The sequence below is a fragment of the Zonotrichia albicollis genome, chromosome 1 (assembly GCF_047830755.1).
Source record: "Zonotrichia albicollis isolate bZonAlb1 chromosome 1, bZonAlb1.hap1, whole genome shotgun sequence".
In the NCBI taxonomy this organism is placed as follows: domain Eukaryota; kingdom Metazoa; phylum Chordata; class Aves; order Passeriformes; family Passerellidae; genus Zonotrichia; species Zonotrichia albicollis.
This window is the reverse complement of record NC_133819.1, coordinates 103415478-103440886: the sequence shown is the minus strand read 5'-3', so window position 1 is coordinate 103440886 and position 25409 is coordinate 103415478. Positions and strand designations below refer to the sequence as shown.

The 25409-nt window shown below is 38.2% G+C and overlaps 1 protein-coding gene across 2 annotated transcripts in view; it reads left to right on the top strand.

Annotated features, from left to right (window-relative positions):
- ANKRD12 (ankyrin repeat domain 12) overlaps window positions 1–25235 on the top strand; it is a 59732-nt gene extending 34497 nt beyond the window's left edge. For both annotated transcript variants that reach the window (XM_074548495.1, XM_014266822.3), the window contains 8 exons: window positions 290–490; window positions 3712–3854; window positions 5393–5540; window positions 7929–12604; window positions 18680–18778; window positions 20941–21084; window positions 23545–23640; window positions 23963–25235. In XM_074548495.1, coding sequence (XP_074404596.1) covers window positions 290–490; window positions 3712–3854; window positions 5393–5540; window positions 7929–12604; window positions 18680–18778; window positions 20941–21084; window positions 23545–23640; window positions 23963–24148 — 5693 coding nt within the window. In that variant the 3' untranslated portion in view covers window positions 24149–25235. The remainder of the gene's footprint in view (window positions 1–289; window positions 491–3711; window positions 3855–5392; window positions 5541–7928; window positions 12605–18679; window positions 18779–20940; window positions 21085–23544; window positions 23641–23962) is intronic.
- Window positions 25236–25409: the final 174 nt, after the last annotated feature.

Sequence of the window (25409 nt, the reverse complement as noted above, 5' to 3'; positions counted from 1 at the left end):
TCTCCCTTGTCTTGATTCAGGAGAATTTATACCAGAGTATGTGAGCCTTGTCGTTTGGATAGACTTCATCTTTCCTAGAAACTTGCTTAAAATAGTAAGATTTTGCAAAATGCCCTTTTTCACATTGGAAATCAGCATTGTGCTGACTCCTATGAAGGGTGAAATGTCTTTTATTGAAATATAATTATTCACTGGTTGTTATCATCTTTGAAGGCAAGTGTTGACAATCTTTTTTCTTCATCTCACTTTAATTGACTTAACAGTGACCATTTAAAAACTTGTTTTGTAGATTCCACCTTAAATCATTCCTTACAAACAACACCAACCCAAAAGAAAACTCCAACCTCTTCTTCAAGACAAAAGGACAAAGTTAACAAGAGGAACGAACGAGGGGAAACTCCTCTACATATGGCAGCAATTCGAGGAGATGTTAAACAGGTCAAGGAGCTAATCAGATTAGGTGCAAATGTAAATGTAAAAGATTTTGCAGGTAAGTGAATATGAGTACTCTTAACTGTATAAATTAAATGTAAGACTGAAGTTGTTAACAGAAGTTTCCTTTCAGTTCATGTTGTATGCAAATGAAAAACTATAATTTCATGGAAATTCCAAAGTTGTGTTTTTCATTTCCAGTGGCAGTGGTAGTACTGGGACACTGTAGAACATAGTTTATGATTAGAAGAGTGTTTTAATACTGAGAGGTTTCAGTTAAGTCCAGGGCCTTGGTGTAGTAGGTATTTACAGAAATCTGTGCACACAGATTCTGTATTCTTGCTGAACTTGGTAGGACTGTGCTGGGCAGAGTTAAATGGTGAGACTGTGGGCTATGTGAGGAGATGCAGAGTTGAGTAGTGGTGGAGGTGATGGTGCTGTGACATGCTGTGTCTTCACTGGGACAACTGATACGCAGCAAGGCAGAGGAGAGTGGTACGGTTGCAATTGTCATCTAGTCCTGCTGGATTAATGACAGCTTTGATATGTCAGTATTTAATGTGTCAGTGTTTGCTGTGATTTACATAAGGGTTGGTGAGCTTTGTTAAGTTGTAACATATACAATATTCTTAGGTTTATGGTCTGAATTATGTTCTCAGTGGGAATGGTTGAGAGGAGTTCAGGTAGCAGGCCCCTGTGGAAGAAGCTAAGAACTATGTAGCACAATTAGTTGTCAGCTCAAACTTGACTTCAAGAGAAGATATTAATGAGATGAACTGAAATACTGACTTTAAGTAAGAAGTAGATGGGTAATTTCCTGATTTGAAGAGGGTAGCTGAATTTGTATTTGAACATGAAGCTGCCCAGGACTGGCACGTAGAGGAAGAGAAGACAAGCAGAAGTAGAACACTTTGAGATCTTCAAAGAAGTTGAGAGGGGAGATGAGAAGAACTTGTTGACAAGAGCAATTTTAGAAAAGGAGGGGGAGGTTCAGGGGAAGACAGGCCCATAGAAATCACTGGGAGAATAATAGAAACACTTGAAGAAGAGATGTAGTGGGTTGACCTTGGCAGGCTGCCAGACGCCCACCCAGTTGCTCTCTCACTTCCCTTCCTCAACAAGGTGTTGGGAGAAAATAAGATAGAAAAAGCATTTGTGGGTCATGTTAAAGACCATTTAATAAGAACAGCAAAAGCTGCCTATGCAAGCAAAGGAAGAAGAATTCATTCACTACTTCCCATCATCAGGCAAATATTCAGTCCCTTCCCTGGAAGCAGGGCCTCAGCAGGTGTGACAGATACTTGGAAAGAAAGACAAATGCCATTATGTACAAACTACCCTCCTTCCCTCTCCTTTCAGTGAGCTTTTGTTGCATGACATCCTGTGCTGTGGAATACACATTTGAGTAGCTGTCCTGACTATGTCCCCTCCCAAACTCTGGTGCAGGAGGAGGGAGAGAAAACCATGACACTTCACAAGCCCTGTTCAGCAGTAGCCAAAACACCAGTATGCTCTGGGTACTGGTGTTGCTCCCAAATGCAGTGCACATTACTGTATGAGTTGCTTTGAAGGAAGTTAACTTCACAGCTTCATCCCAGTCTCACCTAGGGCAGATATTTTATTTTAAAGGCAGATGAAAGGAAAAGGGCAATGGCTGAGAACTGGTTCTGAGAATCAGTTGGATACAAGTTGGAGGCTTCGTTCAAAATTCTGGAGGAGTTGTTAGGGATCAAGTGAGATATTTTTTTATTGGTGATCCAAAGTGAGAAGCAGAGATGGCTGAACTTCAAAATACTGTGCAGAGGGAGAAGTCAAGAAGAGGGGGAGGATTGAAGCAGTGAGTCATGAGTGGAGAAAAGTAGGAATTTAGGATGCAGTGTAGTTTAGAGAATTAGAGGTTTTTTTGCTAAGGATTTGGCAGAACTAAAGGAGCAGAAAATGAATTAGTAATGGAGGAAGTAACCCTGCTCATGGGATATCTGCCAGAATGATACTGCCGTGTGAGAACAAGAGTAAAGGAAACAGATACTGACAGCAAGCCAGCACTAGAGTTGGCAGGCTGGACATTGTGAAAGGATGGAAAAGCAAAGCAGTACAACATGGAGAAAAATAAATTATGAAGGTACTTAATATAGAGGATAAAAGACAGGGATCAGAGGGCTGAGAGCAGAAAAGTGTTACCATGTTGGGTGAGTGTGAAAAGAGCAAATGGCAAGAAAATGGAAAAATGGAGGTGGTAGCCAGACTGCTGGAAGTGAGTAACCTAAGTGATGATTGAAGAGGAAATTTAGTGTATGAAGAAGAGAAAGAAGTGTTTTGCTTTAGAATAACTTAGAACCTTTTTTCTTTTTTTCCCTTTTGCTTTTTTTTTTTTTTTAGCTGCTTTTAAAATTTAAATGAGTGGCAGCTTGGAAGTTGAGTGAAGGCTGAAGGTGAGAAATCCCATTACTGAGGGATTAGATAAGTTAGGGGTTTCTTGTACCTCCACTTCATGGATGTACAAGACTGCTACTGATTAGATACAAAGCTCATGTGATTAAACTCTTTTACTGGTTATGTTGGAAACAAAAGTTGAATGCCTCCCCAGAACTGGGCTTTGAGAAGGCATCAACAGCAGTTCAGGTCAGCTATGAAGTGGAAGTCATCAAGTTGGGGAGAGGAAATTAAGGTAAGGAATGTAGCATGTGTGGGTTGTCATCTACAATTGACACTCTGCTCCAGAGAATGAGCACTGAACTCGAGGAAATCATAATTGCAAAAAATCACTAGTGTTCTGGGAAATAGCAGAATAAGTTCACTGCCATTATTTATTAATAGCTTGCTCTCTAGCTGCTGATGTTGTTACTGACTCCTGGTACATGTTCAGTAACTCTAAAGAAGCACTGGTTATGGCAATTTGCTGCACTTACCATTTCCAACCGTGTGGTTATCAGAGGGTTTCCATGTATTATAATATTATTTTTATATTATTTACCAGAGTTCAAATGTTTACTTGTCAAAGAATCTCTGACATGTTTGGCCTGGGGACTTTATGCCAGATTTTGTCTTCTACTATTTGATTTCTGATTCCAGTGTTTAATCTCAGAAAAACTTGGAATTCAATGTGAGGTTTGAAGTTGATAAAGTGTATGTTGTTCGTCAGACGGATGGCATTGCTGTTCTGCCAAGTACTGTGTGTGAGAGTGTTTTGAAATGTTCAGAGGCAATAGAGATCTATAGCACAGGAATGAAAGACCAAATCTTTGATCTTTGTCTTAAACCTACCATTCTTCACTCTAGGCTGGACACCACTGCATGAAGCTTGTAATGTTGGTTACTACGATGTTGCTAAAGTTCTGATAGCAGCGGGAGCAGATGTGAACACACAGGGCCTGGATGATGATACCCCACTTCATGATTCTGCTAGCAGTGGGCACAGAAACGTGAGTGTTCTGGGAGAGTGGGAGGGGGATAAATACATGGTTTGAAATGCTGAAGCTTCAGAACAAATCCTGACTGTTCTCATTGCAGTTGTATGGTCTTGTAGTTCTACTTCTGCTGTTTTGGGAGCCTCCTAAAGTTGTTCTGATTGTTTCATCTGACTTCTATTGCCAGATATTTTCTACTAGTATCCGTTTTCTTAATTATTTGTAAGCTTCATCTTTAGTTTCTTAGTAAATAAGCACTTTAGTGACTTTTTTTGAGAAACTTTTACTGTATAGAATTCTCAAAAGAAAATGATCTCCTAAAAGTATACTGTGGATTAGTGTATATTGTACATATATGTTTATAAATATTTCAGGGTATATATCCTATATTTCTTTTTAAATTGATGTATATATATATTCTTATTATTTTCTAAATTTACCAATCAGCACTTAATGGAGAAGATAAATGGAGATCTGTAGGTGAAGTGCTTTACATTAACTTTCAAATTGTTCTTGATTTCTGCAAATAAGATGCAGAAATGACTCTGCTTTCCCTTTATATCTCCTTTATTTCATTACTGGGTATGCGATCTGTTGTATAAAGCAAAAGATAGAATACATCCTTAAATCAAGTACACCTTGCAAACAAGATGTTCAGTTTGAAAGGCTTTTCTGGAAAAGAGAGAAATTAATTATCATAATCTGTTGGGAATTTTTTTATTAGCTGTTTAGTAAGTGGTTTGTTAGGTATATAAACAAATTGGTTCTTTAGATCAAGCTTTCATAGAGTTGTTGCAGAGTCTTGGAGAACAGGACCTCTTGTTTATCTGATATCAGTACAGGTGCCTGTGGCCATCTCACTGACATTACATACCACAATAATTCTGAAGCTTCCTGTTAAGGTATCACTGTCTGCTGAATTTCCACATTCTTTATAGGGAAAAAATGTAATACTGGACACTGTGCTAATGCAGTGGCCTTGGATTCACTGTAATATTAATGAATTGTTGCATTTGATGATGGAGAAGTTGATGATTTTGATTTATTGCATGTAGTTGCTGGTGGGGTGCTTTGTTCCTCCAGTAAGATGTTGGATCTCTGTCTGGGCTTTTTGGAACTGCTGGGGAAACCAATAGTACTGATTTGCAAAAGTTTATCTGTTCCTTATTGTAGTGGAATAAAATTTGGAGCAAGAGGGTGAATCAACTGCAGAGGAGTAGAGAGCCTGATGGGTGGGGAACCAGATAAATTGTGTGAAGAAGTGCTAGAACAGCAAGAATAAAGGCCCTTGTTTCTTTCTTTTATAATGATGCTGTGTAACAGAAGGCAGCTGTCTCTTGTCTTCCCCTTCACCTCCTTCACAGAGCAGACTCCATGCACTACCTGGAGTTTGCGTTTTACTTGCTGAAGTCTTGCTTTCCAGTCTCAGTATCATAGGTAGGACTTAGGATCGCATATCGTGTTACTCACGTTTCATGGGCAGCGGGGGATTTTTATGCTGGTCAAGTAACATGTTGTGGATAACCTGAAAGATGATTTATTTAATGCTGCAGATTGTGAAGCTTTTGCTTCGACATGGTGGAAATCCATTTCAAGCCAATAAGCACGGGGAAAGACCTGTTGATGTTGCTGAAACTGAAGAATTGGAGATGCTGTTGAAAAGAGAGGTGCCCATCTCTGATGATGAGGACAGTTGCTCAGGTAAAAGTAGCTATTTAATTGCATACTTAATGCATCACTTCACCTAAGTTTAAGTGGCCTTAATCTTTTGTATAGTGTTAGCTATTAAGGCTTGCTGCAGGTAACAATTGATTGTCTTTCACTTACATTTTTAGGGGTAGTTTGTTAAATTTCTCAATTGAATTACCTGAAAGGTATATTCTGATTTTTTATTTTCTTTTTACTTTTCTCTCTGTCTTTAGTAAGCCATTCCCACTTTGCAGATCAACCCAATACCAGAATGATGATTTTACCAGAGAAAGATATAGAGGAAAATACCATATTTTTTACAATACAGTGTGTTTCTGAGATGGTTCATTTCATGGTGAAAAATACCCCCAAAGTCACTTCCCATCTTTAGTAGATCAATCAGAAGTCAGTGTTTCACATGGATGTAACTTAGTTACTCAGTGTAGAAAAGTTCCTGCCAGTGGGTGGGACCAGTGGTTTCTGTGGGTAACCAGGTAAGTAAGTTGCTGAAGTGGAGGCAATAATTCTTGGTCCCTCCTGTGTTCCTGCAGATTGAGGAGTATGTAACACCTCCTGGAGCACAGAAAGAATTGTTGCCTCCTCAGAAGCAAAAGATTCTTGATCATGGGTAACTTACTTAAGTGCCAGACAGGAACTCTTCATTTGGCTTTCACAGAATATTCAACAATTCAGAATCTTTTAGGTAAAAGAAATGAAGTGGATTGAAAACTGGCTGAACGTCTAGGCCAGAATGGTGGTGATTAGTGGCACAAAGTTTATTTGGAGGCCAGTAACTGCCTCTCTACCTTGCATCAGTACTGTGTCCATTCCTGTTTAACACCTTCATTAATGTCTGGGATAGTAGCCATTTCCTAATGATACAGAACTGGGGATTCTGAGGAGGAGTGGGTGGTGCATCAGAGAGTTGTGCTGCCATCCAGAGGAATCTTCCTGTGTTGGAGAAATGGGCTCCTGGGAATCTCATGTACTTCAGCAAGGGGAAGTGCAAAGTCCTGCAGCTGGGGAGGAACAAACATCCAAGCAGCAGTGCAGGTTGGGATCTGACCAGCTGGAAAAGCAGCTTTGCAGGAGTGGCCCTGGCTCATGCTGAACACCACCAGCTTGACCATGAGGCAGCAAAGTGCCCTTGCTACAAAGGCCAGTGGTGTCCCAGGCTGCAGCAGGAGGAATGTGGCCAGCAGGCTGAGGGAGGGGATCCTCCCCCTCTGCTCAGCACTGGTGAGGCCACAGCTGCAGTGCTGGGTCCGGTTCTGGGCTCCCCAGTACAGGAGAGACACTGACACCATGGAGAGAGTCCAGGGAAGGGCCAGGAAGATGACGAAGAGCCTGGAAAAGCAAAGGCTCAGGAGAATCTTGTTGACGTATAAAAATACCTGAGGGGAGGTTGCGAAGAGGACAGAGCTGGGCTTCTTGTCACGTGTGCACAGTGGCAGGACCAGAGGCAGTGGGCACACAGTGAAACACATGAAGCTTCCTCTGAGCAGCAGGAAACATTTTTCTCACTGTGAGGATGACCAAGCAGTGGCACAGGTTGTCCAGGGAGGCTGTGGAGTCTCTTTCCTTGGAGATAATTCAAAAGCTTTCTGGACATGGTCCTGGGCAGCTGGCTCTGGGTGTCCTTGCCTGAGCAGGGTGGGCTGAACAAGATGATCTCCAGAGGTCTCTTCCAACCTCAGCCATTCTGTGGTCTGTGAAAAGCACATGAAGAAGAGCATCATGTCACATGATTGTAAAAGTTGGTTTCTCTTTCCCAGACAAATACATAAAACACTACCCCCTAGGAATGTTTTCTAGTCAGAGTTTCAGTATACTTCAAGGAAAAAAGTCATATTGCCCCATGGTCTGATGTAGTGTTAGCTTTTTTGGCATTAGAATAATCTGAAATGCAGTGCATGATCCTTCTGTTCTAAGGGGACTGTTGTGGCATCACTTCACAGAATCAACTTCAGCTTAGTGAAAGCATTGATCTTGAGACAAATATTTTTACATATGTGTAATAGAAACTTGTTACAGTTTAGCAACTGATTCCTCAACAGTCTGTGCAGGGTATTGTCCTTTAGAAAGAGACAGGTTATACAATTATGCACAATGGGTGAGGTTTTCAAAATTTAAATTGCATTACATTTATTAGATATAAATGTTTTTTAGTATTTTTACATGCTTAAGTGAGAGCTGTAAAGGGAGGGGAGAACTTTGATTTCGTGACCTTTTGTTTTCTCTTAAAAAGCTTAATTCTAGTGAGAAATTTTGCTGTGTGTTTAAGATAGGTTTTATTCTTTTTTCATTTGTAAAGAGGTGACTGCTGAACTGAACTCTTTTCTCCTGAAGTGTGACAAGTGTTCCATCAGTATTCAATTAATTTTCACTTTCTTACTCTAGATTCTGAAGAAGCTCCATCTGTAAATCCTTCCAGTGTAGATGGGAATGTTGATTCAGAAGCAGAAAAGGACTCAGTAGCCAACAACAGCAAACAAACGGTCCCTAGTAAGGCACCACTTCCATCTGCTCTAGATGAGTATGAGTTCAAAGATGATGATGAAGATGAAATGAAAAAAATGATTGATGACAAACATATTCTTAGAAAAGACCCAAGGAAAGAAGATGAGACTGAAGTTGAAAAGTCCAGCTTATTTGTGAAACAAGAAAAAGTTGTGTTTTCAAAATCATTCAAAAACAAAAAGCAGAAACCCTCTAGAGTTCTCTATTCAAGTTCTGAAAGTTCAGATGAAGAAATAATGCAGGACAAGAAAATGGTCTCTCCTTGCTCTGTTTCAGAGACATCAAATTCTGATGTCAGAGTGAAGAAAGAATATATGGTTACAAACGAGCACAAGCAAAAGGGCAAAGTTAAAAGGAAAGTAAAAAATCAAAGCAAAAATAAAGAGAATCAAGAAGTAAAGCAAGAAAAAGAAAATGCTAGAGTAACAAATATAGCTACTTCTGGGTTAGATTCTTTAGATAAAGCTAGAGAGGAAGAAACCTTTAAGAAGTCTTTCACCTCAAAAGAAGATTCTTCTTTACAGCTGTTTCATATCACTGCTGGAAAATCTCCAAAGCATCCCTGTGGGTTAAGTGAAAAGCAGTCAACACCATTAAAGCAAGAGAACACCAAAACTTGCTTATCACCAGGAGGTTCTGAAATAACATTGCAGTCTGAATTAGTTCGGTATGATCACAACACTGATTCTGATTATCTGGTAGAAAGTTCTAGTGGCAAATCTTGCAAGCACAAAGAAAAAAGCAAGCATCATCAAAAGGATTTTCACTTGGAATTTGGTGAAAAATCTAGTCCTAAAATTAAAGAGGAAGATAATAGCTCAACATTTGAGAATTCAGAATATACTTTGAGAAAAATTGACAAGGAAGGTAAAACACTTAAAAAACATAAATTAAAGCACAAAGAAAGAGAAAAGGAAAAGCACAAAAAGGAACAGGATGGGGAAAGAGAAAAACACAAACATAATGTTAAAGAGGTTCAAAGAAGTATTGAGTTTGACAGAGAGTTTTGGAAAGAGAACTTTTTCAAAAGTGATGAAAATGATGATATGCTGATAAATATGGAACATGAATCTCTTTCTTCAGACAGAAAATCAAAGCTAGAAAAAACCGTGGCAAAAGAAGATAAGTTAGTTAAGGAGAGACAGTGCCAAAAAGAGAGAAGTATTAAAGATGAGAGAGAAAAAGAGAAGAGCAAAAAGGAAAATGAGAAGTTTCTCAAGGATGAAAAAATAAAAGATACAAAAGAAGAAAAAGAAGTTATGCTTGCAGATAAAGAAATTGAATTGTTCTGTTTTGGTGTTAAAGATGAGGCAGCTAGTGTGCATATAGTAGAAAGAGAAACAGATACTGAAAAGCAGGAAAAGAATTTAAAGGAAAATAAAGAGAAGACAGAAAAGCGATTCTCAATCAAAGAAAAAGATTTTGAAAAGATAGAAAGAAAACATGGAGAAAAAGAGAAAAAGTTAAAGCATGAATACAAAATGGAGAAAGATAAAGCAGAAGTAAATGAGAATACAGAGAAAGGAAAGGAGAAGTCCAGTTTTCAGCAAGCAGAAAGGTGCCATAAGGAAAATGATAAAGTAAAAAGCATGGGTGCTCTTAAAAAAGTTGATGACAAGGAAAGAAATAAAGAAAAAACTGATAAGAAGCATGATAAAGACAAGGCTGATAAAGACAGACACTGGGCTGAAAGCAAAGAAAAACACTGTACTGAAAGAAAAGTCAAACAGTCTGAAAAAGAATCTGAATATACTAAATCAGAAAAAAATAGAACTAAAGAAAAGGAATTTGAAAAAAAAGACAAATCCAAAGACAAGGAGGCCTCATCCTTAGCAAGCTCAAAACATATGCAGGAGGAAAGGAGATGCACTATTACCGAAAGTAGTAAAACAGTTCATGACAAACTGACATCTTTGAAAGAAAAACCAAAAGATGATTTGTTGAAAACTCCAGATGGTAGAGAGAAAGATAAAAAAGATAAAGATATAGACAGATACAAAGAGAGGGACAAGCACAAAGATAAACTGCATCAAAGTAGTTTGCTGAAACTAAAACTTGAACACAAGAAACTTAAGCCTAAACCAGCTCCTGCATCGAAGGATGCTCGGCCTAAAGAAAAAAGATTAGTCAACGATGATTTAATGCAAACTAGTTTCGAAAGAATGCTTAGCCTTAAAGATCTGGAAATAGAACAGTGGCATAGAAAGCATAAAGAAAAAATAAAACAGAAAGAGAAGGAACGTTTGAGAAACCGCACTTGTTCAGAGCATAACAAAATGAAGGAAAAACCCAAACACTCATTCGCTGAAGTAAAAGGCAAAGAACTGATTCGTTCCAAAAGTTCCGAGTTGCCAGATGTTTATATGAAGGAAAAACAGCAGAAAGATGCTACAAGTAATAGATCACAGTCAGTAGATACAAGAAGTGTCAGTGTTGCAAAGGCTTCATTGGCTTTAGATAATTTAAATAGATCCCCCAGATCAGAAAATGAAAAGATGGGGCTGAGCTCCAGGTCCGTGTCCATGGTTTCTGTTGCGAGCTCTGAGGATTCTTGCCATACCACAGTGACTACTCCAAGGCCTGTAATCGAATCTGATTCGGACTTTATGCCAGAAGGTTCTGATTCCCAAATGTCTTTTTCACAGTCACCATTTTTGGCAAGTGCCAAATCACCAGCCCTTGTGGAAAAAGAGGCCGATGGTCTTGCTGAGTTGCCAGATCGCATTAAGCCGCCTTTCACGAACCGGCTCCCACAAATGTATGTTAGATCAGCATCTGCTGAAGATGTTAAGTTGGTTTTAAATGAGTGTAGGCCTGTTATAGAGGTTCGAAGATGCAGCATGCCTGCTGCAGTTTCTGAGCACAGCAAACAGCCTCGAACATCAGAAGAAAACAACCAGAACACTCTGCCATCAGCTCAGACTTACAATAGCACTTCTCCTAAACCAGAGCTACTGTGCAGCGTGCTTGAAAGAGATTTTCAAAGCAGTGTGGCTGTTCTGCAGTCAAACCTCACATCATCTCCCAGCAGAGCTGTTAGCAGCAAGCAGGCAACGACGGGGACAAGTACCATTAAAGATACTGCTCAGATGAGCCCTTTAGAAGACTCTAACATGCATTTAGAACCATGTAGTCAAAGGGGTGTGACTCAGCAAACCAAATTGTGGGATGTGCCTTTTGACAGACTTAATTCATTAAACAATGACTTTAACAGCTCAGGCTGTGGTGTACCAGAGCAAGATGCTAAAAGCATTGTAGCAGTGCATAATTCTGAGAGCAGGACATTAAAAGAGCAACAAGTATCTGAATTTTTGCCTCAGCACCCTGAAATTAAGGGAAGTTCCAGTTCTCAAGAATCTGCATCAATTTTGCCTTCACAATCTCCTTGTTCTTTACCTATCCAGCCACTTCCAGTTGTGTCAAAACACGTTTCTTTACCAGGCATTATCAGTCAAGATTCATCATTAGTACAGCAGCAAAATCTAGTTCAGACTGCAACTTCTGCTTTGGAAACAGATACTACTAGTACCAGAGAGCTGGAAAACGCTTTCTCCCCTTCAAACATTAGGAAGACTGATGCACCTGTGGCTGTATATTCTGAGAGCTCTGCAAAAGATGTTTCTCAGAGCTATGAAAAGGTGAATGATTTACCATTAGAGAAGGATACTCCTGAAAGTGGTAGCAGTTCACAGTTAAACATGAACTCATTCAGTAGAGTTGTATGTAAGAATGCCCTGAGTGAAGTGGATGGTAACACAGCAGATAGATCAGATATTAGAAATGAAAAAGACCAACAAGAAAAGTTAGTCTCTGTGCACATTGTTGATAGTAAAGCCAATGCTGATCTCTGTGAACTAAGTTCAGGAATGTCAAAGGGAATTACAAATGAATTGGTTAATAAAAGCCCCTGCACCTCAGACAGAGAAAATGTGTTGGAGGATGACCCACCACAGTACTCCTCTATATCCAATTTGGAAAATAGTTCACAACAGATTACACAGGAAGAGGTGCATAAATGCAGCCAAATAATTAAAGTAGAAGAAGAAGTTGCTGAGGATCAGAAGATGGAACAGCAAGAAGTACCTCAAAGAATCACGAGGAACAGAGCAAATTTGCTTGCTAACCAGGGCAAGCAGAATCCTCTTGCCTGTACACAAACATCAGAAAAAGAGTCTGAATCGTCAGCATCTATGAAAGCAAGAATTAGATTAACTGAAGATGATGATGTTCAGGTACATCATCCACGTAAAAGGAAGGTGTCACGCGTGCCTCAGCCTGTGCAAGCAAACCCTTCTTTGCTGCAGGCCAAGGAGAAAACCCAGCAGTCACTGGCAGCTATTGTTGATTCTTTGAAACTGGAAGAGATTCAACCGTACAGTTCAGAGAGAGCAAACCCCTATTTTGAATACTTGCACATAAGGAAGAAAATAGAAGAGAAGCGTAAATTGCTGTGCAGTGTTATTCCTCAGGCGCCTCAGTATTACGATGAATATGTGACCTTCAATGGCTCCTACCTGCTGGATGGCAACCCCCTGAGCAAGATATGCATCCCAACTGTAAGTAACATGGTCTTTCAATATGCAGTGCAATGGAAAGGCATGTTTTGGTTTTGTTTTTGTAGCTTCCATATTCTTCCTAACTTGCTTCTGAATATTCTGCTGGAACCAGTAAGCTGATACATGTCAACTAATATTGATTAATAGCATCATATGTAAAAGCCCCATTCACTGGAAATACAAACAGTGGTTTCAGTCACTGTAAGACAAACCATGTCAAGGGCACACAGACAAGTACTATGTTTCAAAGTATGTAAAGCCTGCTCTTTCAGAAGTGAAGTGAATTATTGGGGGCTTCTCTGAATTTCTGCTGTCAATAATTTCGTTAAAGCTAATTAGTCAAAGCTGTTTCGTTTGGAGGGGGGGTGGACATGCAGTGCTTAAAAAAAATACCAAGTCCATTGCCAAATGTTTTATTGCCAATATTTTAAGCAGGATAGCCTGCCAGCTATCTCAAATGCAGCAGATGTAATCTGCTGTGTCCTGGCTTTTGTAATCCATCAATCTAAAGTGTTCATAATTTTATTAAATATTGCCAAGGTTTTTTTCCTTTTTACTGAAGAACATCTGTAGTTCAGAGACACTTGTTTAGGTCTAAGCTCTCCGTTTTTGAATGATCAAGTTGTTATGTCAGCTCATCTAAGATAACTCAGCCTTACTTGAGAGTAAAAACCTTTAGCTTTTTCCAGTAGAGTTGAGGAATTTTTGATGAAGCAATGAACAGAAGTTTAATGTGTAAATTTTAAATTTTTTTTTTCTTCATTATGCAGCTAGTCTTAATTCCCTACACAAGCTATTTGTTCTCATTTTTTGGGAGTTACTTGGCCAGTTACAGTCTAAGAAAGAATGTGGGTAAGACCTTTTGCAAGGTCTGTAGGTGAACCAGGGTGTATGGTAAGCTTTATCACGATGTACCAGGCTGTCAGCCTTCCCAAGTCTGCAAATCTTTCTCATTGTTACAGAAGCTGTTGCAGCTTTTGTAACATCTTTATCACTGGAGGCACAGATTTCATTTTTTTAAAGCTGCCTCTAGTCAAGTACATACTGTTTCCGAGCTACAGCTTACTGCTTTGGCATCACACTTCAGTGCTTAATTTGAGATAAGTGGAAAGCAGAGAAGCCTGGAATATATTTTTCCCTGGCTCATCTCCTACCTGAGCAGTAGAATTCAATTCCCAATCATAAATGGCAACGTGTGTAGACACCATAAGGAGGACAGAGTTTTTGACTTGATATTAAAGCACTGCCTTATAATTCCTTCCTGTCTCTATTGCTGTGTATAATAGGAGCTCTGCAGTTAATGAAAATAAATTTAGGTATTGGAGAGCAAAATCTCAGGTAACAGGTTAAGAAAATACCAGAGATGGATAAGTGCTTCCTAATATCAATGGCTTTTAATTAATCATTAAAAAGAAAAGCCTCTTTAAATAAGGTAGATAGAAATGTAAGTATGTAATTGAAGGATTACAGTTACTGATTTTTGTCTCATTTAGATTTCTGGTTTACCTCCTTACATGTACGTGTTCTGATGGTAATGATGTTTTAAACAGTTAATTGTTTTGTATATACTTTGATGCTCCTGGTTATATTCTACAGATAGTAGAGAGAACAGGTGGAACATTTTATTTCAAGTTCCTAGAAGCAAAAAGGAAGGTAATAAATTTTGAGCAGCCAAAATAAATTATTGGGAAATTGGTGAATATTTTCATTAGAATTAAAGTGTAAGAAAAAGCATGAGTTTTGCTCTAAATAAGAAGATACTCTAAGCAATTCAGTTTTGTTTGTCTAAAAGATCTCCAATACAACTAAGTGCTGTATTTAATTACTGTCACTTGTGTAAGTATACAGTTTTGATAAAACTTCTCAGGTTTCCTTTCAGAAAAAAAATATTGCTTAAAACATTAATAATATTTCAGATTTAACTTACTTGCAGAATTTGCTTGTGTACGCAGTCTAATGATTTTATTTTGTCACCACTGAAAGTCACAGTCATAATAATTCCTGTTACAAGTACCGTGAACAAGGGAATTGCTAAACCAAGGATCATTTCATTCTCAGAAATGAGTGTTTGTTTCTTGTACACATTATCCAATAAAGTGAAAATAAGACTAGGCTTAGTCTCTCTGAAATATTAATAGTATATTGTTTTCCCTATAATGCAGAATTTAATAAGCAACCATAAAAATACCTTTTTGTTGTGTTTGTTTTGCAGTTTTTTCCTTCAATTCTCTAATGATTCTCTGTTAACCAAATTTTTGCCTCATCAATTTACATAGAGAGAAAGTAGATACTCTTTCTTTAATTATTGCTGTGTTACAGATATCCTTTGTGTAGGTCTGTGTGGAGACTGCATATTTAGCTCTGACACTGAGACTTGGAATGGTTGGTGTATGGAACAGTGTGTTTACTGCTCTCTGCATTGGAATTTTAATGATGCACTGTGGTTTATCTGATGAACTTCAGACATGCTGTAGGTGGGAGCCAGGAGATGGTGTGCTAAAACCTTGTTTCCACAGCCTTGTTTATGTATTGGAACTTACAGCCTGGATCACCTAAGGCTGTGAGGATACTCATGTACGAATTATGGCTTCCCTCTCCCCAGTACAAACACAAAACATAAGGTAGGAGACATCAGGTCAGTTCAAAATAGAAGGAAACAAATCTGATTCTTCTAACAGAGAAATTTCAATTGTACTTGTCTCTGTTGCCTTTCAGGTTATTCCATGTTCTGCAGGGTTCAGTCATCTTTATCTGTATTGTCTCCTGAGAGGAGGTGCCAGGATGATTCACTGCCATCCTCCTGTGCCTATCTAGCAGAGGTGTTTTTAGTAAAGGGGATTCTGTCCAGTCTCCTTGGCATTGCTGTAGAAACTCAAGTAGTAAGATCTAATTTTAAGGATATTACTAGAAACTTGTTTTGAAAATACATGAAACAGAGCATTAGATCAGGCCAGTTGTTTGGATGACATAGAAGAGTGGAGGTTTGTAGCAGGCAAAATAGAGATTGAAGGTTTATAGAGTGAAGAGTTGATGCTGTAACTGTGTTTGTTTTGAGGCATGCAAGGCCTGCAGGAAAGTTGCTGATGGATTTTGATGTGTTGGAGATGGGAAGGGCATGCCTTGAACGTGAGCTCTGGCCAATCAAACCTGCCCTAATGGCTGGCTCCAAGGGAGGTGGAGCAGAGGCACAAGGCCAAGATCTGTCTGGCTTTTCTGGGTCATTTCTCAGACTGGGAAAAGAGAATTCTCTGAAGCAGGCAGGGCCCGTTTGCTTCTCTCTCTTCTGAGTGGAGTCTGGGCCCTTAAAATAGTTTGATGCTTTGGTTATGCAAAACAGAGGGCGCCTTTTTTATTGTGGTGTTCAGTTTCATGCTCTGTTCTTGCAAGTCCAGCTTATGTGTTTGTATTTTCCCTACACAGTTTTTTGTGTTCTCTTTAGTAGTTGTTTCTTTGACTGGAAGGTCCAGGAGGCTCCTCTGGCTGTTCCTGCCTCAGAGCCTTTAAGTCAGACTTTCTGGTCTCAAAGAAACCAATTTCCTTTGTCTGAATCCAGTGCTGCTTCACAAGCTGGAATTTCCAGCAGGTGGTGTGCAACTGCCCTAATCCTGTGTTCAGACTCCTAAGAATCTGAGGCTCACTCTTCCCAAGTTTCCAAGAAGAGAGGAAAAACCAGAAAATTCCATAAATGACTGTAACCAAACGTAGTATTTTGGCAGGTGGTGCTGGGCTGGGCAGAAGTGAAGAGTTTATGAATGTATCCAGTGGCAATAGGGATCTCTGGGGTCATGGAGACCTGTCAGTGTCACACAAGTATCACATAATCTGTGTTCAGGGCTGAACATAATCTGCTGAAACAGAGTTCTGCACATTTAAATAGAAGACCACACAGCTCTGCTGTCTAGATGATCAGCTCCTTGTCAGGTTCTTTCTATGATGTTGATTCTTATTTCTGTTGCACAAACTGTCTGTAAATTTAAGGGAATAACACTTTAAAATATTTGAAATGTAGTGACATTACAAGGACATTACATCTTCAGACTGAGAGAGGTTTAGATTAGGTAGTAGGAAAAAATTCTTCACTGTGTGAGTGGTGAGACACTGGAGCAGGTTGCCAAGAGAAACTGTGGATACCTCATCCTTGGAAGTGTTCAGTGCCAGATTGGATGGGGCCTTGAGTAACCTGGTCTAGTGGGTGGCATCCCTGCTCATGGCAGGGGGCTTGGAACTCCATGACCCCTGAGGTCCCTTCCTACCCAGACCATTCTGTGATTCTGTGAAATTGTTCAAGTGATAAGGATGCTTGCCAGCTCTGAAATTTTTATTTTTGGAAAATCCATGTGCATAAACCCAAAGCTTATTTAGATACTCTGTCTTGCTTCTTATCTGTGTGCTTTTCTGTAAGCAAAATAATGGAGATTTTGGGAGATGTTTGGGGTTTCTTAAAACTTAAGCTTGATATTATTTACAAGCATCTTGTCTTATTTCATTGAAAGACTGTGACAGGACTGTTCTACTGTACCATGAATGCAAAGTCTTAAAGAAAAATAGACTATAGGAGGTGTATTTGTTTTTAATACTGCTGCTTACACAAAATGACGTATGCCATAAACATTACTGGTTTGAGAACCAAACTGTTTTCACTTAGAAAAATGAAGAGTATCTTGTTTTGTAGCTTGAAATGTGAAGGAGTTGAATTACATTTTATACAATATAATAATTTAAGGAATTAACTGTAATCAGTTATTCAGATTATGTGCTATAATTCCAGAGACATTGGCTAACTTCCAGTTGGGAAAAAAAAAGTCCCAAAATAATTATAATTATTATTAGAAGAATATAATACTAATTTAAGCATTTCTGGTAAATAAATCACTTTGGTACTGGAATGTATAGTTGCAAGACTGATACTAATAGTCTAGTTTAACCTACAGTGTATCTGTAATTCCATAATGGATTTATTACTTCTTGACAGTTGAAGGATCTATTTTATTGAAAAGAGTTATTTATCTTTCTGCTTGTGTTAGATATGAGTAGTAACTGCAGGTATGTATTTGAGCTGTGGTTTTTGGGTATCAGTGGTAGTAGGCAGTGTTTCGTGTAGTTTGAATGGGTCTTTGCAAAGCAGTATCAGTGCTCTTGCATCTGTCAGGTGTTAAAACCCATGCTGAACTGTCAGATAGAACTGGCACAAAGGAAAGTGAACTTTGCATGGAGCCTTAAAACTCCCAAGAAGTTTATTATTTACTTCTGAGAAAGCATCTGATTTCTGCAGTTGCCAGGAGGGCTCCAGGTGCCTTGTCAGTGTTTTTCATACAGCTCAGACCAGACAGTAATTCTGGCTGTTTACTGTAATTGACTGAAGTTGCAGAGTGTTTATAGTATAGCAAATCAGTAACAGCATTGATATGTCACTCAAGTCTATTTGATTTATTAAAATTATTTTCTTTCTAAGGAATAAGTTTCTTAAAACTTGCTGAAATAACTGACAGGAAGAATCACTTTTTCAAGCTAGTGTCTGGGTCTCTAGTCTACTTTTTGTGCTTTCTTGTGTTCTGTGTGATTGCAAGATTAGGAGTATGGTTGGTTATCTTTGTGCAGTATAAAATGCTGTTGCTGTTGTATGAATGTATCAAGGGGTTTGGGGTTTTTTTAGCAATACTTTACTTTTTTTTACTTTTTTCTTGCTTTTTGCTAGGCAGTTTTTATCTTCTCAAAACAAGCAGCTGTTCTTTAAAGAATCTTCAGAACAGGAAGCAAATTGTATTCTTACTATATTATACACTATAGCCTTTTAAAAAGAACAGCTATGGAATGCTGATAATGACTGGTTAAAAGCTCTAAGGAGCTTGAAACGCTGTTTTCACTTGGGTTTATTAATTTTATGGTATGGAATTCTCAAAACCTTTTACTGCAAACACTGCAAACACATTGAATTCACATAATTTAAAAAAGTAAAATTATTTTTCTTTTAAAATGCCTTATTGTTTCTTGGGTTTTTTTTTAATAGATCACATAAGCAATGCTAAACATGTGAAATACACATTCACTATATTATTTATAAAACTTTTTCCACAGATTACACCACCTCCATCACTGTCGGACCCACTTAAGGAGCTATTTAAACAACAGGAGGTTGTAAGGATGAAACTGCGTTTACAGCACAGTATTGAAAGGGTGAGAATAATTTTTTTTTTTATGTCCTGGATTTAAGCTTTAGGGGTTTTTGCCTTTTCAACAAACAGACTACATTTTTCTTAATTTAACAATGCTTAGAAGTAATCTTCTTTCTGTCCAAATTTATTAATTGGAGAAACTTTGAAGTAGGGGGGCAAAATGGTTTGAACAGCTGTTAGCAGAACCCTCAAGTTGGGAAGACAACAGCTTTTTTCTGTTAATTGCTCTGAGTTGTGTCCCAGATTTATCCTAGAAGCAGTGGGAAGGAAGCTTCACACTGTCGTTTTAAAAGCTAATGATGATTGTAGACTTCAGATCCAAATTGACTGAGTTAAAAGAATTGAAGATAAAGTAAATTCTGTATTGAGAGGAGACATGTGTGGCTCTAAGACTGAAACATGTTTGGCAATATTCTGCTCAGAAACTGCCTAACATTATATTAGAGTTACATCTGTAGTCATCACTGACTTTGAGCACAGAAATAGAGAAAATATTGCTGGTTTATGAGTATTCTGTAATTTTAGGTTCCCCTTTTTCCTTGGTAACCTAGCTTTAGATGCCAATATTGTGAGCCAGATAGCTTGTGGGCACAGACAGGGCCCCTTTCTGACATGGATGCATCACAAGGATTTCCACATAGTTACACAAGGAGCTGCCACATCAAACCCAGTGTGTTACTTTTTCAGTTGACAGTTTCAATGTGACTTAACAAACCCAGCTGAGGGAGGGGTTTTTCTTGAATTTTGTATTTCAGTGAAGAGTATTAAATAAGTAGCACAGAAATTGTAAAAGTGGTTCAAGTTCTGAGTGAAAAGAAATCAGTTGCAACTAAAAAGACTTTGGCCAGCAGGGCAAGGGGGGGGATTCTGTCCCTCTACTCTGCTCTGGTGGGACATCCCTCCCTTAGAGTGCTGCATCCAGCCCTGGGGTCCCCAGCTGAAAGAGGACATGGACCTGTTGGAGTGAGTCCAGAGCAGGGCCAGGAAACTGATGAGAGGGCTGGAGCTCCTCTCTTATGGAGAACAGACTGAGAAACCTGGGGCTGTTCAGCCTGGATAAGAGAAGGCTCCTGGGAAACTTCATTGGTGCTTTTCAGTACTAAAAGGGGTAAAAAAGAGGCAAAGTGACTTTTAACACAGGCAAATAGTGATGAGACAAGGGGAGGTACAGTTGTAAACCAAAAGAAGAGAAATTTAGATTAGATATTAAGAAAATTTCTTTATTGTGAGGTGGTGAGGCACTGGAAGAGGTTGCCCAGAGAAGCTGTGGGTGCCCCATCCCTGGCAGGGTTCAGTGCCAGGCTGTGGGGAGCCCTGACCAAACTGGTGTAGTGGAGGGTGTTCTTGCCCACAGCTGGGGGGCTGTAGATAGATAATATTTAAGGTCCATTCCAGCACAGACTCTATGATTCTAACCAAAGCAAAGGTGGTCCTTCTCCTGTTTTCTGAAAAACAGGAAATATATTATAATATTATAATGTGCCTTCTTTTATTTTGATAAAAATTAGAGCCATTTTATTGTAGAGCAGTAAACACATACAAACATTTTTCTGTGTCTTAAAAAATTACGCATATTCCTAGTTATTTTGTTCATATAGGCTGTTCTTCAAATTATATCCACTTTATAGAACTGTAAGTCAAGTTTTGTCAAGTGAGTTGTATTTTTGTTGTCTCAGTTTAGGAAAGAATATTTATGTAGATGTGAATTTAGGGAGTTGCTGCATGTTGTTTTTAAAAACATTATCATGCAAATAATGCATTTCTGCTTCAGTTTGCTTGGCCAGTGTTCCTGGAGAAAAGGCTTCACACAGTTAACATTCACAAATGTGTATTCTAAGCCTATGCTCCTCCTACCTTTCATCTTTCACCACCTTCATTAACCAGGACTTGTCTCAGTAAGTGGAAACTTTCAGCCATCAGTGGAGGCTGGGGCTAAGGAGAAGGTGTTTTCAGTTCTGACATGGGACAATCCATGGGACAATCTTTGCATCATCAAATTGAAATTTCCTATTTGATTAGAAGAACAACCCCTCCTACCTTCAGCATCCAATTTCTCACAGTGTTCAAAAGTGTAAGCCCTGAAAAGATATGTTTGAATTAGTGGATATTTGTATGAATGTTTAACTTACTAAATGTATGTCTATATGTTGATATCTTAATTAGGAAAAGCTTATTGTCTCTAATGAGCAAGAGGTTTTACGTGTTCACTACCGAGCTGCCAGGACCTTGGCTAATCAAACTCTGCCCTTCAGTGCCTGCACTGTGCTGCTGGATGCTGAGGTGTACAATGTGCCTCTGGATGCTCAGGTAAAGATTTGTCCTTCACAGCTTCAGACAAAAAGGTCTTGCTAGCCTGGCTTAAGCATTCAGAGAGAATTCTGTTCCCATAGCAAAATTGTCGTGGATTTGCCTGGAATTAAGATTACGCCCATGATAGGTTGTTACTTATATTAGGCCTCCATTGGGTGTACAGTAATGGGAGGATATGGGTGTATGTATGTGTTCTTTCTGTTTTCTGCCGTGTCTGGTTTTCTTTCAAATCCAGGAATTATGAGATGGATAAAATAAGAACATTCCTCTGCTGATTTTGTTATAAAAAACAGATTTCAGTCATAAACAGAACATGTTTTTGAAGCTTACGAATATAGCTTAAACAAGAGCAAAGAAATTATCAGAATAGAAGATGACATCTATCAGAAATCCAGATAATTGGAATGCAGTAGTGTGTGAAGTGATGAAATTGGTTTGTGAACTCTGGAGATGTTTGTGGACGTATCCACATTACACTTCCCTCCTCTGTACAAGGCAGCTGCTAGAACTGTACCATAAAAAACAGATGACCAGCAGTGAAATGTTGAATGCTACCAGATGAAATAACCTTTTTCAAAATTACTTCAGACTCCATATGACTTACTTGTGCCCTGTTATTTACATGTTCTGTGTAAGTATTTAGTCCTGATTGAAACATATAAAATAAGAAATGTGCTTCACAATCTGTGTATGTTGTATGGACTGTCACTCAAAAGTTGGCTGCAGCTGTATCTCTAAAATAAAATTATCTCGTGGTGTTGGTATTTTGTGGACAGTTTTTGCAATTAGCAAACACAGACCAACATTTGATACCTGTGAGAAGCACATAACCCAAGGAGGAAATGTTGATATTTTGGGTGTAATAAAAGTGTTGGTGCATTGGATGTTGGGCATTTTAAAATGAAACACGTACATTTCCAAGATATGAGAGATTTTACATTAGTTCTGCAGCCCTTTATAGAATTGGTACAGCTTCCCTTGTTTCTTCAGTCAATTGCTACATTTTTACCCAGTCTTTAAAGAACTAGAGCTATGCCCTACAAGGTGATTCAGCAGGAGATAGCAGTTTATGGAGACTGTATTGTTGTCTCATATTAAGCTTCACACAGATAAATTTTTAAAGCATCATTTCCTTAGTACTTCTAACTGAAAGGGCAAAAATTTTTCTCTTCCAAAATCCAGAAAATCCTTTGCTTTATTTCTTCTCCAATTCAGAGGCCTTGAGCTTTTTAGAGATGAGGAATATGTGAGTTGTGCACATAAGTGCATTTTTGTAGTTAACATTTTACAATTTGTTTTAAGTAAGCTAATTCCATATTTGAATTTATGAAACAAAAGGAATCCTTGTTGGGGGAGAAGTTGAGATGTGCCCCCCAAGTACTGCCATTTTTTTACCATCTATATAATAACAAGAGCAATAAAATGCCTCTCCTTCCCTCTCACTGCTTCAAGAACTTTGTGTTTTAGTCTGTGGTAATTTTTCTTAGGAAACTACTTTGCATATAATATTCAGCAAATTATGAAATACATTTTTATATAATTGAAATCAATGTTTTATACTACCAGCTTGATGGCTTGGTTCAAATTTGTTTAATGGGAAGAATGTAGATGCATAAGACATTGTCCTGTAGTGCATCCTGCAATTTTCCTGTTACCTCATTAGCAAACAACTTATTTTGTTCTCTAGAAAGGTCAATCTTTGCACATTTGATTGGGCTTCGTTTTGTTCCTCCTGCTACAGTGTACAAATTCCTGCAGTGTCTTCTTTTCTCTCTGAAAGAGGAACAGCAGCTTCTTGTATTTAGTGGTTATAATTTAAATGTTAGATTGGCATAGTCTGGCTTTAGGACTGTGCATAGAGTGTATCTAATTTTTCACAGTGGACAGATGTAACATTCCAAGTCCTTTGGAAAAAGTTGGAATTAAAAATAAAACTATTTCATTAAGCAGGACGTAATACAGGTCTGCTCAATTTTTAAATCTCCTTTTGGGGATTGTGATGGCAGAAATATTTTTAGTTGCTTTCAATACTTGTGAAGTCAGTTAAATAAGGCTGCTTAATTTTTCCTTTAGTAATGTTTTTGCTTTTCCATGAGGGATATTGATTTGATACTGTATTTTAAAGAGAAAAAAGAGACAGTAATTTTGTGGAAGGATCTTTTTTAGTTAAGGCTTTAAGGTGTAAATCCTTAAGCTTCCCATTCTAAATTTCAAAACCAGAGCACAGTAAATAGCTTGAGGAAATCTGAAAATTCCCATTTTTAGTGAGCGTCTGGCTCACAGAGGGAAGTGTTGGTCAATATTTATATTTTCATATACCTTTGTACTTTGAATCTGTTTTTCCATGGGAAGCAGTGTTTGTGGGATTGTTTACTGTTTATGTCCCACAGAGTAGGTTTTGTGTTTTAATGTTTCAGATTGAATCATCAGGTTTTAATAAATGTTTGTTTTTTGCAGACTGATGACAGCAAAACATCGGTGAGGGATCGGTTTAATGCAAGGCAGTTCATGTCATGGCTGCAGGATGTTGATGATAAATTTGACAAATTAAAGGTACACTTCTTAGTTTTTCCATTTAAAAAAAAACCAAACCAAAATTAATGTCAGCATGAAGATGAGATGAGTAAAGAATAGATTTGTGTGCAGTATCTTGGGCTTCTGTGGAGGCAACACAAAGGAAGGTCTGTCAGTATAGAAAAAACCTAAATTTTGTTGCCATGTAGTGTAGTGGAATATTCTGCAAATTTCTAAATATATACTGGGGGAATTATTTACTATCACCAGAGAGGCTCTTAGAGATATTTCCTGTGTTCAAACTTGCTGCAATAATATTTTTTCAAATACTTCAATAACTTGTTTCTCAATCTCAAACCAGACGTGCCTTTTGATGAGGCAGCAGCACGAAGCAGCGGCGCTGAACGCAGTGCAGAGACTGGAGTGGCAGCTCAAACTGCAAGAGCTCGATCCTGCTACCTACAAATCTATCAGCATTTATGAAATTCAGGAGTTCTATGTTCCTCTTGTTGATGTTAATGATGACTTTGAGCTGACACCCATATGACAGCCAGCACCGTCTGGCTCGTCCCTCGCCGTGGACAGCTGGAGACTGAGGTGCAGTGATGCACAAAGGTATTTTTTATTTTGAGACAGAGCACTTAATTCTGTGGAATACTACCTTTCTCCATAATTCAGGTGTTCCTGCAGAGAAGTGTGGCACAGACACTTGTTCAAACACAGAAGATGGATGCTGATTTTAAATTCAGATTCCCAATAACTGCTGTTATCTGTGTTTTAAAATTGCCTGTAGCTTTAGGGCTTATTGCTGAAAAAGATGACAAAACCTGGTGAGTTTACGGCGCTGGAAGCTGTTAATAACTAAAACATCCACCAAAAAGCAAACGATACTTAAAATCTGCTATAAAGCTTTGTATTATGAAACTTCAGTAACAGTTGAACTCCCACAGAAAAATGATGAGAAAGCCTGTGGAAGAAAGTGTAAGACTTGGAGGAAAAGAATCAATCTTATTATGTTTTGTAAATTACTGTACAGAATTCTTTTTGGAAAAAGATGTAATATTGTCTTCATTTTTAAATAATTTATTTTATACATATTGTGCAAATGTAAATAGTCTTGTAATTAATGTTCAAACCTGTATAAAATAGATATTTTAACTGTAAAACTGTTTTTGTCTAATGTTTTATTGGACCAAAGTTGTCGTTTTTATTAAGTGTAGTGTGTTCCTGGTTGGCAGTTCCCTTTTGTATGGCATGCGTTTGATTTAGCTGCTTGTTTCATCACCATAACTGTAAGAGGATTGAACTGTATTGCATGCTCCACAGGACTCTGAACTCCTTCCCTTCAATAACTGATACCTAAACTGTTGTAATATTTACAAAATCATACTTCATATTAGTCTGCTGTTGTAATGCCATACCTATGACTTCCTATACTGAAAATATTTTTGTGTAAAACAAAAAAACCCTTTTGCTCTTATATGGTGGTCTCGTAACAGAGCCTATTTTTTCCAACAAAATGCCTTTGAATTAAAATTCTTAAATTGTATATTGTCTATTTTAATATTAATCTATGGAAGGGATATGTAAATAGTTGTAAATATAATACTTAATAAATTTTATTGGTCATGTTATTAGTTGGAATTTCTTAGTATTGGAACACTTGATACATCAAACCTTAGCATTCCTGGAATATATAAGGAGACTCAGTGGAAAAGTTAAAAAAAAATTCTCCATGTTGTGAAATTTAATGCTTTTTATTCTTAGTATTGTTAATGACCAGACAGTTAATTATTTATTAGTAGGAG